This window comes from Podarcis erhardii (assembly GCF_964252035.2).
Source record: "Podarcis erhardii genome assembly, chromosome: Z".
Taxonomy (NCBI): Eukaryota; Metazoa; Chordata; class Lepidosauria; order Squamata; family Lacertidae; genus Podarcis; species Podarcis erhardii.
Genome location: NC_138504.1, coordinates 26,751,226 through 26,773,591, shown reverse-complemented (window position 1 = coordinate 26,773,591; position 22,366 = coordinate 26,751,226). Strand labels below are relative to the sequence as shown.

The 22,366-nt window shown below is 44.1% G+C and overlaps 1 protein-coding gene across 5 annotated transcripts in view; it reads left to right on the top strand.

Moving 5' to 3' along the window:
• TRPC5 (transient receptor potential cation channel subfamily C member 5) overlaps window positions 1–22,366 on the top strand; it is a 172,693-nt gene that overhangs the window by 38,629 nt on the left and 111,698 nt on the right. For all 5 annotated transcript variants that reach the window (XM_081846960.1, XM_081846957.1, XM_081846959.1 and 2 more), the window contains one exon: window positions 9,406–9,804. In XM_081846960.1, the coding sequence (XP_081703086.1) occupies window positions 9,427–9,804 (378 nt within the window). In that variant the 5' untranslated portion in view covers window positions 9,406–9,426. The remainder of the gene's footprint in view (window positions 1–9,405; window positions 9,805–22,366) is intronic.

The window sequence follows — 22,366 nt, the reverse complement described above, 5'->3', positions numbered from 1 at the left end:
TCTCGAAATTCAAAATGTGCCCACAGGCCCCACAAGGTTGGCAACTTCTGATATAGAAGCATCTTCAGCAGTGGGGTATCATGACCCCTGATTATGGAAGGCCCACCTCTGTGATGTGCATCTCCATCATTATTTGTGCTAAGGGTAGAATTTAAAGACACTCTTGTCCACCCCAGCTTTTGGTAGTTGAAGGATATTGTTGGGCAACTGTGAAGCTATTAGCTGTGAGGTTTTGTTTGTTTGTTTTTAAATTCTAATTACCTTTTAAAAATGTATTGCTTTTCTGTTAGATCATGACATACTTTGGAAGAAGGAGGGGAAGTATATGTTCTGCCTTCACTGCATTGTTGGAGGCAGTGGGCAGAGTGCTCTTGTGCTTGGATTCTGCTTGTGGACTTCCGCTTTTGGAATAGTGTGTGCAGTTGTGGTTGCCTCACTTCAATAAGGATGTTGTGCAGTTGGAAAAGATCCAGAAAAAGGCAACTGAACTGATTAAAAGGATGGAGAGACTCTCCTATGAGGAAAGGTTGCAGCATTGAGGTTATTTTGCTTTAGAGAAAAGGCAATTAAGAGGTGACATGCTATAAATTTATGAAATTATGTCTGACACAGAGAAACTGGATGGAGAAGTACTCTCTCATAACTCTAGAACTTGTGAATGTTGAATGAAGCTGAATATTGTTAAGATAAAATAAGGTCTTTGTCAGGGTGTTGTCAGTGGCTCCCAGCTGGTTGACCAGTAAAGTGTAAAGGCAAGGAAAAATTTCTTACAGTCCTTCTTTATTTCAGACTTTACAGAGAGAGGCTATAGAACCAAGCATCTTGGATAATGGCATTGTCCCAAGTGAATCTCCACCCCTCGTCTCTCCCACTTCTTCATTCCTCATTTTCTCCTCTACGGGTGCTGCTACGTGCCGTCTTTGAGCTCTTTGCTCTCCTACTTTTGAGGCCCACCAGGTTCCGGGAGATGGAGGGTCTGGAATGCTTTCTAATGACAACGCTTCAGCCAGCTGCTCTGGCTCTCCCATGATTTCCCAACCTTCCCCTTCATCTGCCTCTGAGCTGTCACCTCCCTCAAACCCCTGTTGCAAATGTATACTGTCTTCCTCTTCCCTGGAAGGATCAGGCTGGGGAGGCGGTCTCCACCATTCCTCCTCTGCCCAGTCCGTGACAGTCCTTCACACAGCACGTAGCTAAAACACAGAGCTCACACCCACAGGAAGCAGTGATGGACACAAATTTGGATGGCTTTAAAAGAAGATTGGACACATTCACAGAGGGTGAGGCTATTGATGGCTACTAGCCACGATGGCTATGCTCTGCCTCTGCCATTGGATTCGTTAATGCTTCTGAATACCAGCTGCTGGAAACTGCAGGAGAGGAGGGTACTTTCGTGCTTGAGTCTTGCTTCAGCAAACTCGTCTTATGTTCTTTCCATGGGTGTAGCCAGGATGTTTGTTAGAGGGGCAGGCCTTTTGTAAGGGGGCTATAGGACATTTCTTGGGGCAGGGGCAGAATCTTAGTTAGCTATGTATTTTTATTTTTTTTGGGGGGGGGGGAAGCTGCCCCTCCCTGCTCCCTCCCTTGGCTACGCCCATGGTTCTTTGTATAAAAATCTAATAATCAGAGCAAAATCTTAATGCTTTAAAGTAAGCACTGAGGTTCACTAATCATGGCAAGGTGAAAAATAGTGGCTGCATGGGGTTGGCACAGATTCAATTGATGTCTTGCAGAGGAGTCAATTTCCACTTGCACCCCATGAGCCACACACTGAGAACTTGCATATAGAAGTGCAAATCTACATCTGAATTACTACGGATCAAGAGTCCTAACTGCACAGCTCTAAAATTAAGCAGCAGAGCTGAACAAAGGCATGCAATTAATACTCTTACTTTACAGATGAGGAACACTGAATCCGAGAGAGAAATGATTAGCAAAAGGTCAACCATCCCAGAAAATAAACCAAATTAACATACTATTCTTTAACTACTAAAGTAGGGAACCTTTGTAGCTCTACTGAAAATCACCCATGGACCTACCAATAGATCCCAATATACACTCCCCCCACCTATGCTTTACAGAAGAGTTTTTCAAGCTTTCATCCTTCAATGAATCTTTTCCACATTTGCTGATCTATCTTGTGGGACGGAGCTATGAGGCCTCCTGCAACTGGCATTGCTGCAGCTTACCTGGACTGGGCTGGAGCAGGGGAGGACATTTGCAAGGTTGGGGTGCACAGGCACATCAACTTGGAGGGCTGGATTGGCTCTGCTGGTGTGCTTGCGCATTCCAAACTTTACCACCTCCCTGCATTGCCTCAGCCCAATCCAAGAAAGCTGCAGCAATGCCACTGTCCGGAGGGCAGTTCTTTGCCTCCTCCCTACCACACAGGATGCTACTGTAAAAAACCCCAAAACGATCCATTTCTTGACATAAATAAGAATACAGTAACCACATTCTGTGTAAAAATTCACTAGGCTGCGGTTCAATATGTACCACTACAATCAAGGCAATTTCATAAGCTGCATAATTTGGGTTTCTTTCTTTCTTGAAATTTCCTCTTCAAGATTTATACTAGAAGCATCAAAGGTGGCTTGCAGGAAGATAGCAATTGCAGGGGAAAGGGTTTTAAAAGCATAATTACAACAAGTGAGAGAGTCCATAGAATAATTTGCAGCAAGTGTTGGGGGGGGGTAGCACTTGCTCCTAATGGTCTTTAACACCTTTGTATTTATTTGGCTTAATATATCCTAAATAAAATCAACATATAAGCTCTGGTTTCACAGTTCTTTTTTATTTTTAAGAATAATAAATATTTTAAAAAGCTTTTAAAAAATGATCAAGAGGGTGGAGTGACTCCCCTATGAAGAAAGTAGCAGCATTTGAAATTTTTTGTTTTTGTTTAGAGAAAATACAAGTAAGATGTAACATAATAGAAGTTTGTAAGATTATGCATGGCCTGGAGAAGGTGTTCAGAGAATAGTTTTTTTTTTCTCCCTCTTTCATGACATTGGAACTTGTGGACATCTGATGGAGCTGAATGTTGGAAGATGCAGAACAGATGAAAGAAAGCATGGCATGTTTCAAATTCTGGGCCCACTGTGGGTTGAAGCCCTGGATGGTATAAATGCATGCTGGCATTAACATGGAGATGTGGGCCAGAGTGCATATATTTTAAGAAACTCAGAAATGCAACCTATAAAATATGTAGATGCAACCCAATTAAATTCAGCAAGGAGAATGCATCCACTGGGCATACAACGGAGAGAAATTGAGATAATCTTACAATATGGATCTTTTCACTGTTGGTCCCCCCACCCCTTTATTGTAAAGCTTCTGAGTACCATTTTTCTTTCTGGATTTATTTGTTTGACAGTTTGAATAGTTTTAAGCCACTTTGGTTGCATGCCTGAATTTTAGAGTAATGATGAAGAGGGGATGATGCCTCTTAATTTCCAATAGTCAAATGACATCCACAGATCAAGTTCATCATTATTCTCCTTTCAACATGATGGTGATCACTTACCATAAGTTAAAAGAATTAGGAGTATGACCCAGAGTCCGTATCTACAGCATTGTGTAAGATGCTTACTCCTTACAGGAGTATTTTAGATGAAGGTTAAAATTAGATTAAAATGTCTGTCTGCAAATCCCTCATTGTCTAGTCTAGAGCAGCCATTTCTGATCAGCTACGTAAGAGTCAACGAGCAGCTTGCATAAGTTCCTTAATGTGAGAGTATCTTGGACATTGCATGTGACTGTTTCCACCTAGCATCAGCTACTCGCAGGAGAGAGAGAGCAGCCGCAGGCTATTTTGCAGAGATGAATGAATAATTCACAGCAAAGAAATTCATTGGACAAATTGTGCCCCTTCTGATTCAGTGAGACTCCTCAAGTGCTTCTAGTTAAGCAAGAATGTAAGCAGCGCTGCTTTTGTGGATTTAAGGAGAAAAGAAGAGCCCCATCAAATCAGATCATAGGCATTGATTATCTACAGAAGTGGCCAGTCAGGGAAGCTCACCTGAATGTGGTTAACATCTGACATTCAGAGATACGCTATCTGGAGGCTCTGTCTTCTTACTGCTAGACATACCTTGCTCTATAGATTTGTCTAACTATTATTTAAAGCCACCAGTCACCACCACCACTGTTTGGCCAGAAAGCATTTGCCCTTCTAGATCAATTGGGCCAGACCACATGTGTGTGAGTGTGCAGTGGCTGACTTGGGTACTATGGCGTCCTGTCCGAGCCCAAAATTTGCCCCACCTCCACCCCAACCCTCATGCTGCCTTCCCAAAGCAGCATGGGAAAGTGCTAACTAGGCTTTGGGAAGGAAATGGGAGGACTCTACCCTATCAGAGCCTCATACCTCCTTCCCAAAGCCCAGTGCCTCGCTTACTGGACTGCACCCAGTGTGTGCTCACACAGTCCTAAATCTGCCCCTGGTGTGTGTGAGAGTTTGCTTTTACTTCCATGAGGCTTGTCTTTTTTGCTGTGCCACCTGGGCCAATATGCCCTTTGATATTGTCTGCCCTATGGTTGAGATTCACTGATGACTGCCTCAGGGGGAAGGCTGCATCTGCCTCCTATGAACCTATAGCAAGTACTGTACCTTTCTGTGTATAACATGCCCCCTATTTTTGGAGACTCAAATTTAAGAAAATGGGGGGAGATGGCACAAAGTTGTTGAGCTTTTTGTGAGAACGAAAGCTCACCCCTTTGAGTTCAGACTTTGGGAGGCTCATGTATCTCCAGCGGCATTCGAGTTGAACCTCCACATGATATCCTTTTATGATTGTGGTAATTTTAATCTGTTTCAGTATATCAATTTTTGTATCTTTAAAAAGTAGGGTTGTTAATTATTATTTCATCTTTTTGTAAACTGCTTTGGGGTTTGTTTGCTTGTTTTTACAATCAAGTGGTGTATAAATTAATGAAATGAATGAATGAAGTTATTATATCGAGTATCTCTTGCAGTAAGTGTGTGTGTGTGTGTGTGTGTGTGTGTGTGTGTGTGTGTGTGTTCTGCAACACTATACAGTTTAGTTATTGTGCTTCATGGGCAGAAGCTGTTGCTTTAGTTCAGTTTCATTTCCCATTCCAACTGTTAACAGGGCTCCTTAATATTGAGAAGAGTTTGCATGTTCAGACCCAGAGACTTCCCCCCTAAATACACATTTGACTCAAATTTTAGTTTTGGTTTTTGGCAGAATTTAGGTCACAACTTTATTGATTACAGAAAGTGTGTGGTTTCATAGGCTCTGGTTTGACTACCTCCCTGCACCCTGGCAGGTAGTGCTGACCCAGAGCTTTATCATAGGTCAGCCAAGGGTGAACACCTGAGGTAGGTGGAAAGCCTGGGAATGGACTATGTCCACTCCCCAGATGCTCCCCTGGACTCAGGCATAGGCACAACTCCCTCTTGGGGGTTGACCAAACCAAGTTGAGTCCCTGGGTTCCTTTAACGGAATACCCGTGAGAGCTTTCTCCCATTCCTATCACCTGAACCAGTGCCTATCCGCAACCTAACAAGTTGTGACGAATTGCTACGTGGCAGACGAAACCCAAATGGCAACAGAGCCAATCAGCCAAGTGAGGAAAATTCCTGCCGTGCCCCTGTCCCAATGACAGGCATAGCAAGGTCAAGCTATACCAAGCTATACCAACGACGGCATAGCAAGGTCAAGCGCAAAAGACCCTAAATATAGGGAGAGGTGGGCGGGTGTTCCGATGCACGAGCAAAAAGAGGAAGCTCTGGGTCACGTGCATAGGCATATATTGGTCCCTCAAACCATTTAGACTGCACCCCATTGGCCAGGGTTGCACTTTTTTGGGTTGCGAACCACCGAAACCTGGAATTACCAGAATGGGTTTCAGTGGTCGTGCATGCGCTTTGCGCAAGTGCCGAATCACAGCCCGCCTGTGTGAAGACGCGGTTGGCGAACGCTGCGGGTTGTGAACGTGCATCCCAGATGGATCACGTTCGCAACCCGAGCGTCCACTTTATACCCACCCACAACACAGGAGGTCAGTCTCCAGGTCTCACCGCAACACGTGCCCTCTTTGAGGAAGGACACACTTTCCCAAACTTGGGTCTTCAGTTGTTTTTGGACTACAACTCCCATCATCCCTAGCTAGCAGGACCAGTGGTCAGGGTTGAGGGCAACTGTAGCCCCCAAACAGCTGGAGACCCAAGTTTGAGAAATGCTGATATAGAGCGAGGCAAGAGGACCTTTTTCTAGGGTTGCCATACGTCCAAATTTTCCTGGATACATCTGGAATACTGCAGTCGGCAGGAGTGTCTGGGTGGAAAATCGGGGAAAGTCCAGGAAAATCCAGATGTATGGCAGCCTATGTTAGCAATGCTGTTTTCCCCACCAAAATAGCTTAAAAACAGCATTTTTTTCAATTTTGCCCAAAAAGCTCAACAATTTTTCTGACTGGATTTTCACTGTTTGAAATATGTCAACCCTACCTTTTTCATCCTAAGGGTCACAATCACTTCAAGGAGTGTAAAGGTAAAGGGACCCCTGACCATTAGGTCCAGTCATGACCGATTCTGGGGTTGCGCCACTCATCTCGCTTTATTGGCCGAGGGAGACGGTGTACAGCTTCCGGGTCATGTGGTCAGCATGACTAAGCCGCTTCTGGCGAACCAGAGCAGCACACGGAAACGGCGTTTACCTTCCCGCCAGAGCGGTACCTATTTATCTACTTGCACTTTGATGTGCTTTCGAACTGCTAGGTTGGCAGGATCAGGGACCGAGCAACGGGAGCTCACCCTGTTGCGGGGATTCAAACCACCGACCTTCTGATCGACAAGTCCTAGGCTGTGTGGTTTAACCCACAGTGCCACCCGCGTCCCTTGCTCAAGGGGTGTATGCCTGTGGTAATTGGGGCAATGGATGCAACTTACCTTTGGATATACGTTGCAGTCATGTGAAAGTCAGTTTTTCCTACACATGCACACACATGAAACACACACTCCCATCTCTGCATCTTGCATCTGGGCAAGCAAGAGGCATTATCACAGTTCAGTGACACTTTCCAGTCAGGCAACTGCACTTAAAGAGAGCACAGAGCTCAGATGGTGAGGGATGTGGCCTGGGCAGTGTTTTGAGGGCCAAACAGGGGAGCCCCCAGCCACATTCCTGAAATAGAGGACTGTCTGCAAAGTAGAGCTTATGGCCATCTCATGCCCAGCCTGAAATGGCAGTTTGTTTCTTCAGGAATTGGACTGTCTCTGCAGCAACTATCTTTATACAGCGCAGGATTGTGATAACATGGAACACTGATCTGATGTCAGGTGTTGACTGGTGACAATGATCTCATTGGTGGCATGAATGTGAGAGAGTGGTGTCAACCCCAATGTCCCTAGAGCCATTTTTCCTCTGTCATTTGCTTCCCGCAAACACTTATCTTACCACCTAGTGGGAAACAAAAATGAGAAAGCTTATTCCAAGGGCACCAGCAAAGAGCAATTCTGCTTTGCCACAGCTGGATTTGTTTAGAAGGATCTATGATAGTCCATTTGGTTTGGCCACAACTTAAAGGAAATAACTATGGTACTTAAGGACTTAACTCAATACTCCCTGGAGGTAATGATTCCCTCCACCCGTCTTCCTTCCATTGTACAGACTATCTTGCTTGTTGGTTGGGGACCTTTCATTCCCCAGGCGACCTAATGGATACTAAGAATTGAAATTCAATTTTCAGCTTTTTGCTCAAGGGAAGAGCTTATTTCGGTAGGGAGACCATGGGGAGCCAGTGAAGCTTTTCCTTTTCCTCCCCCCCCTTTTTTTTAGTATACTCAAGCCATCTTCAGGTTTATTTATAAATTGAGAAAAGAGAGAAGGTTGCACTAAAAATAATTAAACGTGTCAGAATGCAAATAAAATGATTGCAAGGTCACACAGAGCACACTGGGGAAAAGTCAGATCCGGTTCTTCTGGGAAAAAGTAACAAAAGTAAACGTTTGCTCATTAGAGGGAGGATCTGCCCCAGCTGCTCTAAAACAAGAGGCACTGGGCTTATGCACAATTTACCCACATTACACTCAACATGGGAGTAGGAATCTGCAGCACTCTGACTGTCGGGCTCACTTGATTTGTTCTGAGCAAATAATGAGCCACATTGGATCAGGACTCTACATTAGTCATCTCTAGAATCAACAGTCCTGTGGATCCTGGGATGGCTAGCACAGGGGGTCTTCTTGCTACCGTGCACTTTGAATAGAAAGGAGGCAGTCACCCAAAAGCAATGGGATTTCATGACATTCCATCAAGAGTGAGTTGTACCTCTGGGAGTTGGGCAGGGCTGTTCTCATGTAAAAACCAGCTGCCAATAAGCTACTGAGCCTGGTTTTGAGTACTGCTTTTGACTTATTAAATCATCATCATCATCATCATCATCATCATCACCACCACCACCACCATCTACCTGGTCCCTGGAACAGCTAGAAGAGTTACATAAGTGTCTATGTTAATATAATGTTAATCATATCATGTTGGTGTATATGCATGGCCCCATAGCTCAGTGGCAGGGCACATGTTCTGCACATAGAGCAGGGGTGGCTAGCCTGTAGACTTCCAAATGTTGTCGTGGGGCTATGGCTCCCATTCTCCCTGAACCTTGTCCCACGCTGTGGCTGATGGAGACTGGAGTCCAGCCATGTCTGGTGGGTCACAGTAGTTAGCCACATAGAGGGTCCCAGATTCAATGCCTTTCATCTCCATTTGACTTTTACCTGAGATCTTGGGGAGTGCTGCCAGTCAAAGTTGGTGGCACTGGGGTATATGTACCAATGTGCTGACTTACTATGGCCAACTATGGCCAATCACATGCCCATTAGTTTTGTGGCTGAGCAGGAATTTTAACTTGGGTCTCCCCAAGTGATGCCCCAAACTCTAGCCCAGGGAAGGGAAACCTGTAACTCTCCAATGCTGTTGGAATTCATCTCTCATCATTCCTAGTCATGCTAGTCGGAGGCTGATGGGACTTGAGGTCCAACAATTTTTAGGGGGCCACAGATTTGCCACCATTGCTTCAATCAATGTACTACCCTGGCTCACAATTATTAGTTGTATATACGAAGAACCTCCCCTCTCCCCCTCCACTGCAAATCAAGGGGGTGAATGTGCAATATGGGACACACACACACACACCAAGGACTTTGTGATGAGTTGTAGCTCAGTGGTAAAGCATCTGATGTGCATGCAGAAGGTTCCATAATCAATCCCTGAAATCTTTAGGTAGGGCTGGTAGGTGTGGGTGATATCGAGCTAGATGGACCAATGGTCTGACTCAGTATAATGCTGATCTCTTTGTTCCTGCACAAGATAAGTAACAAATTTTGTAGCTCCATCTGAAAGAACTGCTCTCTTTCTCCCCCCTCCCCCCATTCAGGTCACCCAGTTGTTATGAACAATGGCTCAGCTGTACTACAAAAAGGTGAACTACTCGCCCTACAGAGACCGGATCCCCTTGCAGATTGTGCGGGCAGAAGCAGAACTGTCATTGGAGGAGAAGGCCTACCTCAGTGCTGTGGAAAAGGGGGACTATGCCAGTGTGAAGCATGCCTTGGAGGAGGCTGAAATCTACTACAACATCAACATTAACTGCATGGACCCTCTTGGACGCAGTGCCCTTTTAATAGCCATAGAGAATGAAAACCTGGAGATTATGGAGATGCTACTGAGCCACAGTGTCTATGTGGGTGATGCTCTCTTGTATGCAATAAGGAAAGAAGTGGTGGGGGCTGTGGAGCTTCTTCTGAACTATAGAAAGCCAAGTGGGGAGAAACAGGTATGTCAAGAATGAAAAGAAATGCTGCATATAATTGTTTGTCTAAATCAAATGGAGGAGAATCCTAAGATAATTCTATGAAGACTGGGCCAAGACCCATCACACCAGTTTTCTGAAAATATTGTTCCTTTGTGAAAATGGAATCTTAATTTTCTGCAGCTTTATTGGGGTGGAGAGAGAAATTCTTCCCAAACCTTAAGGCAGTTGTTTCTACTTAATCTAAGTGAATTTAGGATTGGCACTGGATATTTTGAGTCAAGCGGTTTTCAACTATTCTTGAGGGAGGGGAAAAAAGAAATTGTCCCAAAATCCAGGTAGAGAGGTTAAATTTATGATAGATTTAAGCATGTAGGGCTTGAAGCTGAGGGATCTCCTTTTAACTTTCTTCCTTTAGTGAAGCATTTGTCTGGCATCCTGTACTTCCTTTTAACGTGAAATAAAGCTGTCCAGTTCTCAGGTATTGCAGATACAGCATTTCCAGGTGAAAGCAAATGAGGAGCATGGGAGGCTGCTTCTGGAGTGTTCAACAACTGGGATGGTTTTCCTGCTGTGATGTAAAAAGGATAGCACTATAATTTTAGATGGGGGGTGGAATCACACTTTTCTTAGGCCACAGGTGGGGAACCTCTGGCCCATGGACCAAATCAGGCCTTCAAGCCCCTCCCCATTTAAGCCAAGACACACCCACCTGCCTTTCATTTAATATCATATACAGTAGCAGATTGCACAGGAAGCATGAAGGTGGCTCAGCTGTAACAGATCTTGCAGAGGCACTGCAAGATAGCCCAGCCTTGCTGAGCCCGTTTTCAAAGCACTATCTCCCAACTGCTGGGCCTTGCAAAGGAGCAGGTTTTCTCAGGGAAAGTTGCAGGGCAAACAGAAAACCACTCAGACCAGTGCCTGGAGAGCACGAGGCAAGTGGAAAACCAATAAAAACGTTTTTAAAGGAAAGGAAAGGAAAGGAAAGGAAAGGAAAGGAAAGGAAAGGAAAGGAAAGGAAAGGAAACCATTCAGCCCCATGTTTTCCAGGCATAGGACAAGTGGAAGTGTGGAATAGCCTTAAGACTGCAGTGTCAAACCCCTTGATTGGGTCGTAATAATACTGTTCACAATGCAGTACATATGTTAGAAGAAAACTCTTCCCCAGGCTTAGGGCTATCCCTTCTCCTATAGACCATGCCTCTGTGCCAGCAGCTGGCCTTGCAGAAAGTTAGGCCTTTTCCTGGCATGGACATAAGTAGAAAGGAAACTGTCACCTGCTACATTTTTTAATGCCAGACAATTGGCACAGAAGCAGAGCCAAAGAAAGAGGCACATTTATTTAGGCTTCACATTTTTTAAAGAAGAAGATAACAATGCTTTATTTTTCCAGTTGAATTACAATTCTGTTGCATATCATCCAACTTACTGTTGAAAGGTAGTATTTGTAGGGGAAATGGATATGCGTAAATATTTAATGCAGTGTTTTACAAAAGCAGAGCAGGAAGATGTGCTTTAGTAAGTAACACATAAGCTTTTAAGATCCATTCCTCTATATGCTGCTTGATTTCCTTCCCCCCACTCTCTACCCTACCAGTTTACTACAACAATGGTGTGTGTGTGCAGTGAATTTTTTCCTCAGCTAGATAGCAAAATACCTTGAGCCAGCCCTGGGGAGAAATGCATTTCCTCATCATTTTAAGTGCCGAAAAGCTGCCATTTCCTCACCACAGAATAACTTCCTTCAGGGAAGAAATCAGGATTCCTTGCAACAACTAGGCAATTGCAGCAGGGGTCGGGGGGAGCCTGGCATACAAATGTGAACAAGCAAATGGACTGAAGCATGTTTAAGTCTCTTGATATTGTTACAAAAGTCGGGTGCCTGCCCTTCTCTATGTTGAGCAGTGGCATGAACCCATGGGGTCCCAGGTACCCACACGGGGTCTGTGACCCTTTGGAGAATGGAAGACACTGTGGAGACTGTTGTAGCTTTAAGGAATATGGTTTGTTCATCTATTTACACCTTCAGTTAGCATGGAGGGAGTCCACATCTTACAGCATGGCTTGTACCCCACAGCAGCGCAAGCAGCCTTCAGCCAGCCTGCCCAAGATGAATCTCAGCTCTTCCTACTGCTCCTTCTTCCACTTTTGTTCCCAGACTCCCTCAAGCACACAGTTACCCTGGCAACCTTTCAAACCCCTGTCTCTGTTCATACCTCAGGGCAGGGGGGAGGGGGTTCTCTTGTACTGCGAATGGCCCTCTGTTGTTCTTTGGTGGCCCTAGCTCAGCCAGGTTGTTTTGCATGAGCTAGCCCAGAACTTCCTCTTCAGCTTGCATTCTCCCTTCATATCCCAAATAAACAGAATTCTAGAATTTATTAATTTCTAGGATTTAGGGGAGTCCCAGAGCCTAGGGCTTGCCAATCAGAAGATCGGCGGTTCAAATCCCTGCGACAGGGTGAGCTCCCATTGCTCGGTCCCTGCTCCTGCCAACCTAGCAGTTTGAAAGCACGTCAAAGTGCAAGTAGATAAATAGGTACCTATTTACTCCGGCAAGAAGGTAAATTGTGTTTCTGTGCGCTTCTCTGGTTCTCCAGAAGCTGCTTAGTCATGCTGGCCACATGACCCGGAATCTGTATGCCAGCTCCCTTGGCCAATAAAGCGAGATGAGCTCCACAACCCCAGTTGGCTACGACTGGACCTAATGTTCAGGGGTCCCTTTACCCTTTTAACCCTTAAATCTATAACAACATTGAACCCAAATCAGTCTTGACAACAGACAGGAAGGAAGGAAGGAAGGAAGGAAGGAAGGAAGGAAGGAAGGAAGGAAGGACTTAGAAATATGCATCAGAACACATTCACTAGGGACTCATCCACTCTTTCATTTGCCCTGCTGCTTTCCCCTGGGAAAACCCATGGTTTAACTCTGCATTGGAACCAACGGCAATTGGGTTTCCTGCAGATTGCCATTTGCTCTGATTTAGTGCTAAAAAGTGGGCTTTCCAGGGGAAAGCAGTGAGGCAAAGGCAAACTCCTCAGACCTGTTGCTAGAAAGCATGGGACAAGCGGAAAACTGCCCGGACCTGTGCTGTCTAGGCAAGGGACAAGCAGAAGTATGGACAAACCCTTGGATAAGGATGGGGACCCTGTGGCTGCTAAGATGTTGATGGACTACTACACCTATCATCCCTGACAGCTGGCTGTGCTGGCTGGCGCTGATGGGAGTTGGAGGACCACAGGAGTCTTCCCTGCACCAGCAAATTAGAGAAGCAACAGTATTTTAATAGAATGTAAAGGCTTGCTCAAGGGTCTCCCCTTAAAGTATAACTCATCCTGTATGTGCATCATGCATGCCTATTTACTATGGTTTAAAAATTCAAGGGCAAATGTGGCTACATGGAAGCTAAATTGTAGCTTGCAACTTGGAAGCATGCATAATACGTGAGACTGTGATCTTTCTCTTAAATCCAGACTAAGTTAGTTGAATGGAGATCTCACTAAAATCAACAAGATAGGACAGTTAGTGGGAGAATGCAGGTAACTTAACCCATTTACTGACTTGGAATTTAAACATAGGTGCCTTTGTTTGCCATTTTCATGTGTTCAAGCACATGAACGAATTTTTAAGTGGTTTGCTGAACAAGTGATTATTACTCAGAAGTAAGTTCCATGGAGTTCAGTGGGGATTGCTTCCAGGCAGGTATGGATAGGATTGCAGTGATCATTATTCTCTTAAATCTTTTTTTAATATATAAAAAAGTTTGAATTTCAGTATTTGAATATTAGTACTTAATTGCTAATATGCATTTGCATCTGTGCATATCCGGTAAATGTTGCACATGCTATTTTAGTATTTGGTAGCATTTACTAACTGATGTGCAATGGTAGTTAGTAATTAATAATATTGGGTGGCTGATATGCAACTGTGTTTAGTAGATGACTATATTTTTACTATAACTAACAATATTTAGAATCTGATATGCAGCCTTATTTTGTCACATTGCAATGCTGCTTATTATTTGATAACTGACAACGTAAGACTTCAATTCTAGCCAAGTCCACTCACAATTAAAACCTGTTGTATTTGAGGACGCTTACTCTCTGCAGGTAAGTGGGGTTGCAACCTTAGGAGATTTCATATTGGTTGTGTGCCAGAACCACCAAGAGATGCCAATAAATTTTTCATTGTGAGAATTTACATTCAAAATGCAAACTAAAATTGTGAAATGTGAAATGTCATCACGATTCTAGCACTGCAGGGAGTTCTATTAGGTGACCCTTTGGATCCCTCCCAGCTCTAAAATTATTTGATTCTATGATTCTAAAATAGCCCCATTCTTCTGTCCATAATGGGCTTAAGTGGAAGGGCTTGAACAAGTGCACTAGCTCCACCCCTTTGCCATCTGCTTGTTCCCAAGCAGCTGTCTTGCAGTAGACCATGGGTAGGCAAACTAAGGCCGGATCCGCCCAATTGCCTTCTAAATCCATCCCGTGGACGGTCTGGGAATCAGTGTGTTTTTACATGAGTAGGATGTGTTATCTGGGTTATTTGTGGGGCAGAGGAATATGTTCATTATCCCCCCCCCAAAAAAAAATATAGTCTAGCCCCCCACAAGATCTGAGGGACACTGAACCGGCCCCCTGCTGAAAAAGTTTGCTAACTCCTGCAGACAATCCTCCCTCTTAATCAAGGCTACTGCATATTTTCAACTACTTTCTATTCAGTTCTACTGCCTGGGTAGGTATAGTGATGGGTAGGTATAGTGATGGCAACATTACTGGAAAATGGGTTGAGAGTGAGAGAGAGAGAGAGAGAGAGAGAGAGAGAGAAAGAGAGAGAGAAAGAGAAAGAGAAAGAGAAAGAAAGAAAGAAAGAAAGAAAGAAAGAAAGAAAGAAAGAAAGAAAGCACACGCACACACACACACACACGCACACGTGCACACGAATGTTTGCATGCAGAAGCTCCCAGGTTTAATCCCTAACATCTCTGGTAGGTCTGGGAATGACCCGTACCTCAAACTCTGAGAGTAGCTGCCAGTTAGTGTGGACAACAATGAGCTGGATGAACCAAGGGTCTTGGATAGCTCAGTTTGGCTAGAGCATGGTGCTGATAATGCCAAGGTTGCAGGTTTGATGCCCTTATGGGACAGCTGCATATTCCTGCATTGCAGGGAGTAGATGATCCTCAGGGTCCCTTCCAACTCTATGATTCTAAGATTCTATGACTTGGTATAAGGCAGATTCTGATGTCCATGTAGTCAGGGCCCTCAGGCCAGATGACAAGTAAGGTGCAAGCCACAATGTCACTGAGCAGTGATGGATTTAGGGTGGTGCAGGCAGTTCCCCCACCTAGGGCATCAAGCCAAGGGGGTGCAAAATTGAGAAGATACATAATCAATAAGATCCATTTGGGGCATAGGGTCCCATATTGTGAAAGATTACCCAAGTCTGCTCCTGCATTGAACAACATAGCTGGGAAGCAATGTTAGGTCTTTTAGGTAATAACCTGCAACATGACTGAATGCTGGAAAAGGAGTCACAGCCAAACCACTCATTATCTCTCTATGATAATGTGACTCCAAAGACCTATTAGTCACATTCACATATTAAATCCCCCCCCCCCGTATGCAACATTGTTGTTGCTGTTATTGAAAATCTGAGGTCTAAACCTATGGAACACAGTGTCCCTTAGGCACTTCCAAATGGGAACAGTTTGTGAATGTCAAACTGTCCAAATCATTCAATATTCCTGACACCCAGAAGCCACCTAGTATTTGTCCCCAGCCCTGTGTTGATCAGACTGGCAAGATAAGCCTAGGAGACACAGCGTCCATTTTGCCTGAGCAGCCATCATCACACTTAGGAGTGGGGGAGAAGCTGGATTTTGTTTGCATTGTAATGAGAAACTATCTAATTTACACTTCTCGAACTATATGAGAACTCAAACACAGCGATCCTTCAAAATTCACACCTCTCAGAATGTTGTGATGCAGTTCTCACACCAACCAATGTGTACAAAAGTATACATACTAGGGTAAATTGTGCAAAACAAAAAAGGCATATATGAGTGAAAATAACATACAAATGTATATATTAGGGAAGATTGCTTTGCAGGAAATTCGTATATTGCTCAAAAATGATACAAAAATGTGTGTTATGCAAATTTTCATGAGGATTTTTTTTTTAATTGCAAAAGGAGGTTAACTTAAGATTGGGGTTGGGAAATGAGAAATGGAGAGAACCAGAGCTGACAGATTTCTCCATCCCTACCCCCAACGATGGATCCTTCCAAAGAAGAGTTTCTAATTCTATGTTATGTATTTTCATGTTTTTATATTGTAAACTGTCCTGTGATCCTCTGATGAAGATCATTATGGAAATTTATTCATTAATAATAAAAAACCTCTTTGGAGGTTTTTAAGCAGAGGTTGGATGGTCATCTGCCAGGAATGCTATAGCTGTGTTCCTGCATTGCTAGGCGTTTGAGTGCATTGCAGGGACTTGGCTTTTGCCATCTCTTCCAGCTCTACACTTATGTGATCTAAGGATTCTATAATCTGTGGAATGTTTGCATTCAGGTCAGTGCATGTTATTATGTATGTAAGTCCCCACATCCTGCTCCCCAGCTGCCAAAATGCACCCCAGTTTCATGGTCTGCAAATGGGACTAAAAATGTGGGAGAAATTCCATTGGGTGTCTTATATGAGCACAACATGACTAGGGATGCAAATGTATGCTTGACAATTTCTGACCCTTCTGCCTATCAGCCTGCTCATCATTTTCCCCAAATTATCAGTTTCCTTTCTTGGAATCAGCTGAAGCATGCTCACTGTTGTGCCAAAGAACTGAAGGATTAACTTTATTTAAACACAGAAGGCACGTTTCTTTTTCATTAACAGGATCTGTGGTGTGTGACATTTTGATAATAGTAGTAAATAATCCAAAACAAGCAAAGGAAACATGTGCCAGTTCATCATAACAACCTTGAAGTAGGTTACATATGAAAAGCAACACCTTTCTACCTCACAGTGCAGCCTGTCTGAGGTCTCCTGTATGGTAACAAGGACTTGGTAGCAGGGAAAATCAGACTGCACACCCAGTAGGTGCTCATCATTATTGCCATCTCTTGCAGGCTCTGTGAAAGCACACAGCTGTGGACCAAGGTAAAGTATTGCAGGGTTATGTGGGATAGCTTCACAAACTGAAAAATTCAGGAAGGATTTTTTAAAAAGGACTTCGCCACAGAGCCCAATTAAACTATGGAACTCAGTCCCATAGGAGATAGTTCTAGTATTACAAGAGGGAGAAAAACTTCTCACTGTCCACTTTCTTCACCCTTGCAGAGCATGGAGCCAAGCTGCAAAAGCCAAGCTCATGAGAAGGAGGGGAATACATTTCTCTTATTATTATTTTTGGCCGTTTAAATCCTCCCCTCATGGGAAGGAAAATAAGCATGTCATCTCCATGGCAGGTGCATTCCACCATCACCACCAACAACAACCATTGTCAAAAAACAGGAGGATTTGAATCCAAAGCCTCCCCCAACCTGTATTCCACCTTTCCTTATTGCTGCTGTCTGGGTTCCACTGGTGCAGTGGCAAGTGGCAGAAAGGTTATTCGTTCCCACAACAGGGCGATTAGCAAGGGAGACCCACCTGCCTGCTTGTGCACTCCTTTCTCTGGGAGCACAGAGGAAGGTCCACTCTGTCCCATGACTGCTAGGATGCCCTTTCAGGGGCCTTAGGTTTTTGCTGTAAGTTACTCAGCCAGGGGCGAGGAACCTCAGGCCCAGTGGCCAAATGTGGCCATCAAGTCTTCTCCACCTTCTCCACCTCTACCTGAATTTTGCAATGCAGTTCTCCAGCCAAGTAATGCATGCAAAAAAAGAAAAGAAAAAAGAGTAGGGGATATACTAGAGTAAAGTTTTCATACAAACAAATGTGTTTATGAAAGTAACATATATTTATTTATTTATTAAATTTATATACCGCCCTATACCCAGGGTATACATAGGTCTCACAGAACAAAATCAAAATATAAAAACCACAAAATATATAATCAGAATAAAAACAACAACCCAATAACTACCCCCCCCCCACATTTTTAATGGGCATAGGATGTCAATCAAATCAACCAAAGGCCTGCTTAAAAAGGAACGCTTTTGCCTGGCGCCTAAAGGTGTACAGTCATACCTTGGGATAAATACGCTTCAGGATAAGTATTTTCGAGTTGCGCTCCACGGTGACCCGGAAGTAATGGAGTGCATTACTTCCGGGTTTCGCTGCTCGCGCATGCGCAGTCAAAATGAAGTGGCAAAACGTGACTTGCACACGCGCAGACATGCTGTTGTGTCTTACGTTCTGTTCAGGATGCAAACGGGGCTCCGGAACAGATCCCGTTTGCATCCCGTGGTACCACTGTATAATGAAGGCGCCAGGCGAACTTCCCTGGGGAGAGCATTCCACAGATCGGCAGCCACTGCAGAGAAGGCCCATTCTCAGGTTGCCACCCTCCTGATCTCAAGGAGGAGGCACACAAAGAAGGGCCTCAGAAGATGATCTCAGGGTCCAGGTAGGTTCATATGGTAAAGAGACGGTCTTTGAGTTATTGCAGTCCTGAGCCATTTAAGATTTTATAGGTCAAAACCAGCACTTTGAATTGGGCCCGGAAACGAATTGGTAGCCAGTGCAATTGGACCAGGATCAGTGTAATATGCTCAAACTGTCCTGCTCCAGTGAGAAACCTGCCTGCTGAATTCTGCATTAACTGAAGTTTCCGAACCATCTTCAGAGTCAGTCCTACGTATAATGTAATCTGACCTTGAGGTTACCAGAGCATAGACAACAGTAGTTAGGCCATACCTGCCCAGATAGGGGTGTAGCTGAGCCACCAGCTGAAGCTGATGGAAGGCACTCTGGGCCACTGAGGCCACTTGAGCCTTGAGCGACAGCAAAGGATCCAGGAGTACCCCCAAGCTACAAGCCTGTTCCTTTGGGGGAAGTGTAACCCCATCAAGAGTAGGCGACCTCCCAGCCATCTGGTCTAGGGAACCACCCACTAACAGTGCCTCAGTCTTATCTGGATTGAGTTTCAGTTTGTTGGATCTCATCCAATCCATTACTGAGTCAAGACAATGGTCGAGGACGTTGACTGCCTCACCTGCAATTGTAAAGGAGAAATAGAGCTGAGTGTTATCAGCATTCCACTGACAATGTACTCCAAACCTCCAGATAACCCAACCCAGCAGTTTCATGTATTATAAATACATTATATTAATGGAAATTGCATACAAAAATACATAAGTTAGGAGAAATCAGGGCTAAACGCTGGTGAATTTTCATGAGGATTTTTTTTGGGGGGAGGCGATTTAAACTGGTGTAGAAATGTGGAGAACTGATATTAAAATTGGGAAAAACATGAAACTGAGAGGAAAACTTGGTGACTCTGGTGCTTGAGGCAACTCGTCCAAACACGTTATGATTGTTTTTGTACCATGTTGCCACTTGGGCACATTGAACACAGTTCTCTGAGAAAGTTTCTGCAATAGCTAAGATGATTCACATGAGAGTAACTATAACAACCAGGTGCACCACTTTGCTTGAATTAGAGGTGCTTGAAAAGAAAGGAAGAAGAAATTTTGTTTGTATCTGAAGCCAAGAAATCCATGAGTGAACAAAAGGCCATTTGAGGGGAGCGCCAGAGGTTCTTCATCAAAAGAGTCCTCAGGGCTCACATTATGGTAGATTTCTTTTTTGGAGAGGGGACTTTTAATTTCCAATATCCTCATGCAGAAGGTCCCAGGTGCAACATCTCCAAGTAGGGCTGCGAGAGGCTCCTGCCTGAAACCTAAGAGAACAGATTTCCGTCAGGGTGGACAATTATGAGCTAGGGCTTACCCACAGTTACCTTTCCTTTGCTCTTTCCAGACATGGTCTGCGATTTAAAGTTCTGTGTCTGGGTGCCCTGGAGCGGTGTTTCCCAAACTTGCGTCTCCAGTTACTTTTGGACTACAACTCCCATCAACCCTGGCTAGCAGGTGCAATGTCAGGGGTGATAGGAACTGTAGTCCAAAAGCAGCTGGAGACCCAAGCTCTGGAGCTTCCCCCGTGAAAACCTGTGTGGAGCAAATAGCAACCCACAGAAAACCAAAATTGATGTTTGCTCTGATTGAGCACTTAAGAGTGGGTTTCCGCAGGGAAAGCTTAGGACAAAAAGCCACACAAGTGCTCAGACGCAGAGCTTTTAAGCGCAGACCCTTGACTGGAAAGAGTGGAAGAAAGGTAAGTCTAGCACACAATGAGAATATGTCCTATCTTCTGTGTAATAGTGGAGAGGACTCTGTGGTGCCCTTCAACTTTTGAGTCCTAGCCACCTCTCTCTCATCTCTCACGGGAAGGTCTGTGACTCAGTGGTAGAGAACATGTTTCAAATGCCAAATGTCTCAGGTTCAATCCTCGGCTTCTCCAGGTTGGGCTGGGAATGTTCCCTGTTTGAAACCATGAAGAGGGGCTGCCAGTTAGTATGGACAATACTGAGCTAAATGGACAAATAGTCCAACTTGGTATAAGGCAGCTACCTACATGGACCTGTTTCAGGCACGCCACTTTCTGAGGGCAGGTGGATTGCTATTATTGGTGGGGCTTTCCCTCTGCTTGTGGAATATTCTTCCTAAAAGTGTTTTCCTGGCACTTACTTGATTGGATTGTTGCTGCCAAGTATAGACAGTTTCATCATTTATTTATTTTTATTATTATTATTATTATTATTATTATTATTATTATTATTATTATTATCATACCAAGCTTTAAAGGGCTTATGTTATTTTATTCCTGCAATTTATTCTTTTTAGTCCTGCTTTTCCACCTGCTTCACATAGTTTGCTTGTTAATGTTTTAGTGTATAAATGCCGAAGCTCATACTCTTACTTCTTCTGCCTTTGAAGTTGGCCAGTGTTCCACCAACTTTCTGCACGTACCTAATTTATAGAGGATAATCTTATACTCCAGGAGAGGATAATCTTTTTTCAGCCCATGAGCCACATTTACTTTCTAGGCAAAAGCAGGTGGAGCAAAGAATCCAAATTGTAACTTTGCACAGCAGGCTAGTTTGTACACACAGGGGTTGGGCCAGGGGTCCAAGGTTCAATTCCTAGCATTTCCAGGTATGTCTAGGGAAAACTGAAGCCCTGGAGAAGCACTGCCCACTTGTGTAGCAAATATTGTTCTGAATAGACTCATGATCTATCCCAGCAGGTTCCTATACTTCCTAATTGGAAGGCCAGCAGGGAGGCAGTGAGAGATCTGAGTGGTATCCCTTGAGTGTACAGATATAGTTTCTAGTCTGCCAGTTGCTGAACCTGCCATAGACAGCACTCTCCACACTTGGATTCATAGCAAGTGGTATTTAAGAAGTATGCTGCCTCTGACAACTACTACTTGAATTTTAAGTTATCCATCCCCACCCTCTGCTTTAAGCCACAGAGCCTTTTCTAGCTCACGTCGATTTCAGCTGATAGCAAATGTCTTCATAGCGGTGCTATCAGCATCCTTTTATCTGTCATCAGCAGCAACTTGCCCATGGCAGATGGCTGCAAATTAATATTTGGTTCGCAGATGGGTCTTGGATAAGCAGAATGTCTCCTTCAGAAAATACCAAAAACAAGAATGAAATTGTTTCCAATATCATTGTGTGTGTGTGTATGTGCGCACACACACTTGAATTTTGCTTCAAAGGTCAATAGGCCCCTTGAGTGTGTCATCTGGAGCTCAGTAGAGAGGCCTGTCCATGTATGATCCGGTCCAGAGGATGCACAGTTCCAAGATAAATGGAGGCAGGATGTTTGTTTTGCAAAGGGTACTACAGGGAATCAAAAGGTGAACTTTGGCAGCCTTATTACAGATAATCCTCTAGCACTTATTAAAAGGAGGGCTTCCATTCAGTCAGTAGTGCTGGGTAACTAAAATCCGACCTTTAGCTTCAAATAAGCTTATTTGTATTGAAAGTGAATCCATCCGTCTTCTAAAAGAATATTCCTCAAAGGTATCTGTCTGTTTCTGCTTTTCCCTCCTGAACTTCTTCACTGCCAGAGGAAAAAGATCCTTGGCATTATTAGCTATAAGAATATGTGACTAAAGTTTTTAACAAATTGTATTCTACTAGGCTGTACTCACAGTGGACCCACTGAAATTAATAGTCCTGTATTAGGCCACATTCACACCATACTGTTAAAGCACTATAATACTATTTTAAGCAGTGATGGCTCCCCAAACTATGGGAGCTGTCGTTTGTTAAAAGTGTTGTGAGTTGTTAGGTGGCCTCTGTTCACCTCCCAAGGTGGTTTAACAATCAATCGTTCTTCACAAGGAACTGCAGCTCTGTGGGGTCCAGATCCTTAATAGCATAACATCCAGCAGGCTCTTCTTATGCTCTTATGAAGGGTCACGGGGGGGGGGGGTGCAGGTGGGAGGAAGGGAGAGAGAGAGAGAGAAAGAGCGCTAGCCTGGTTTCTACAGCTCAGTTTCCAAACAGCCATGCCAACTTCATTTTTAAAAAATGATGCAGTAATAACTCATGGCTACATAT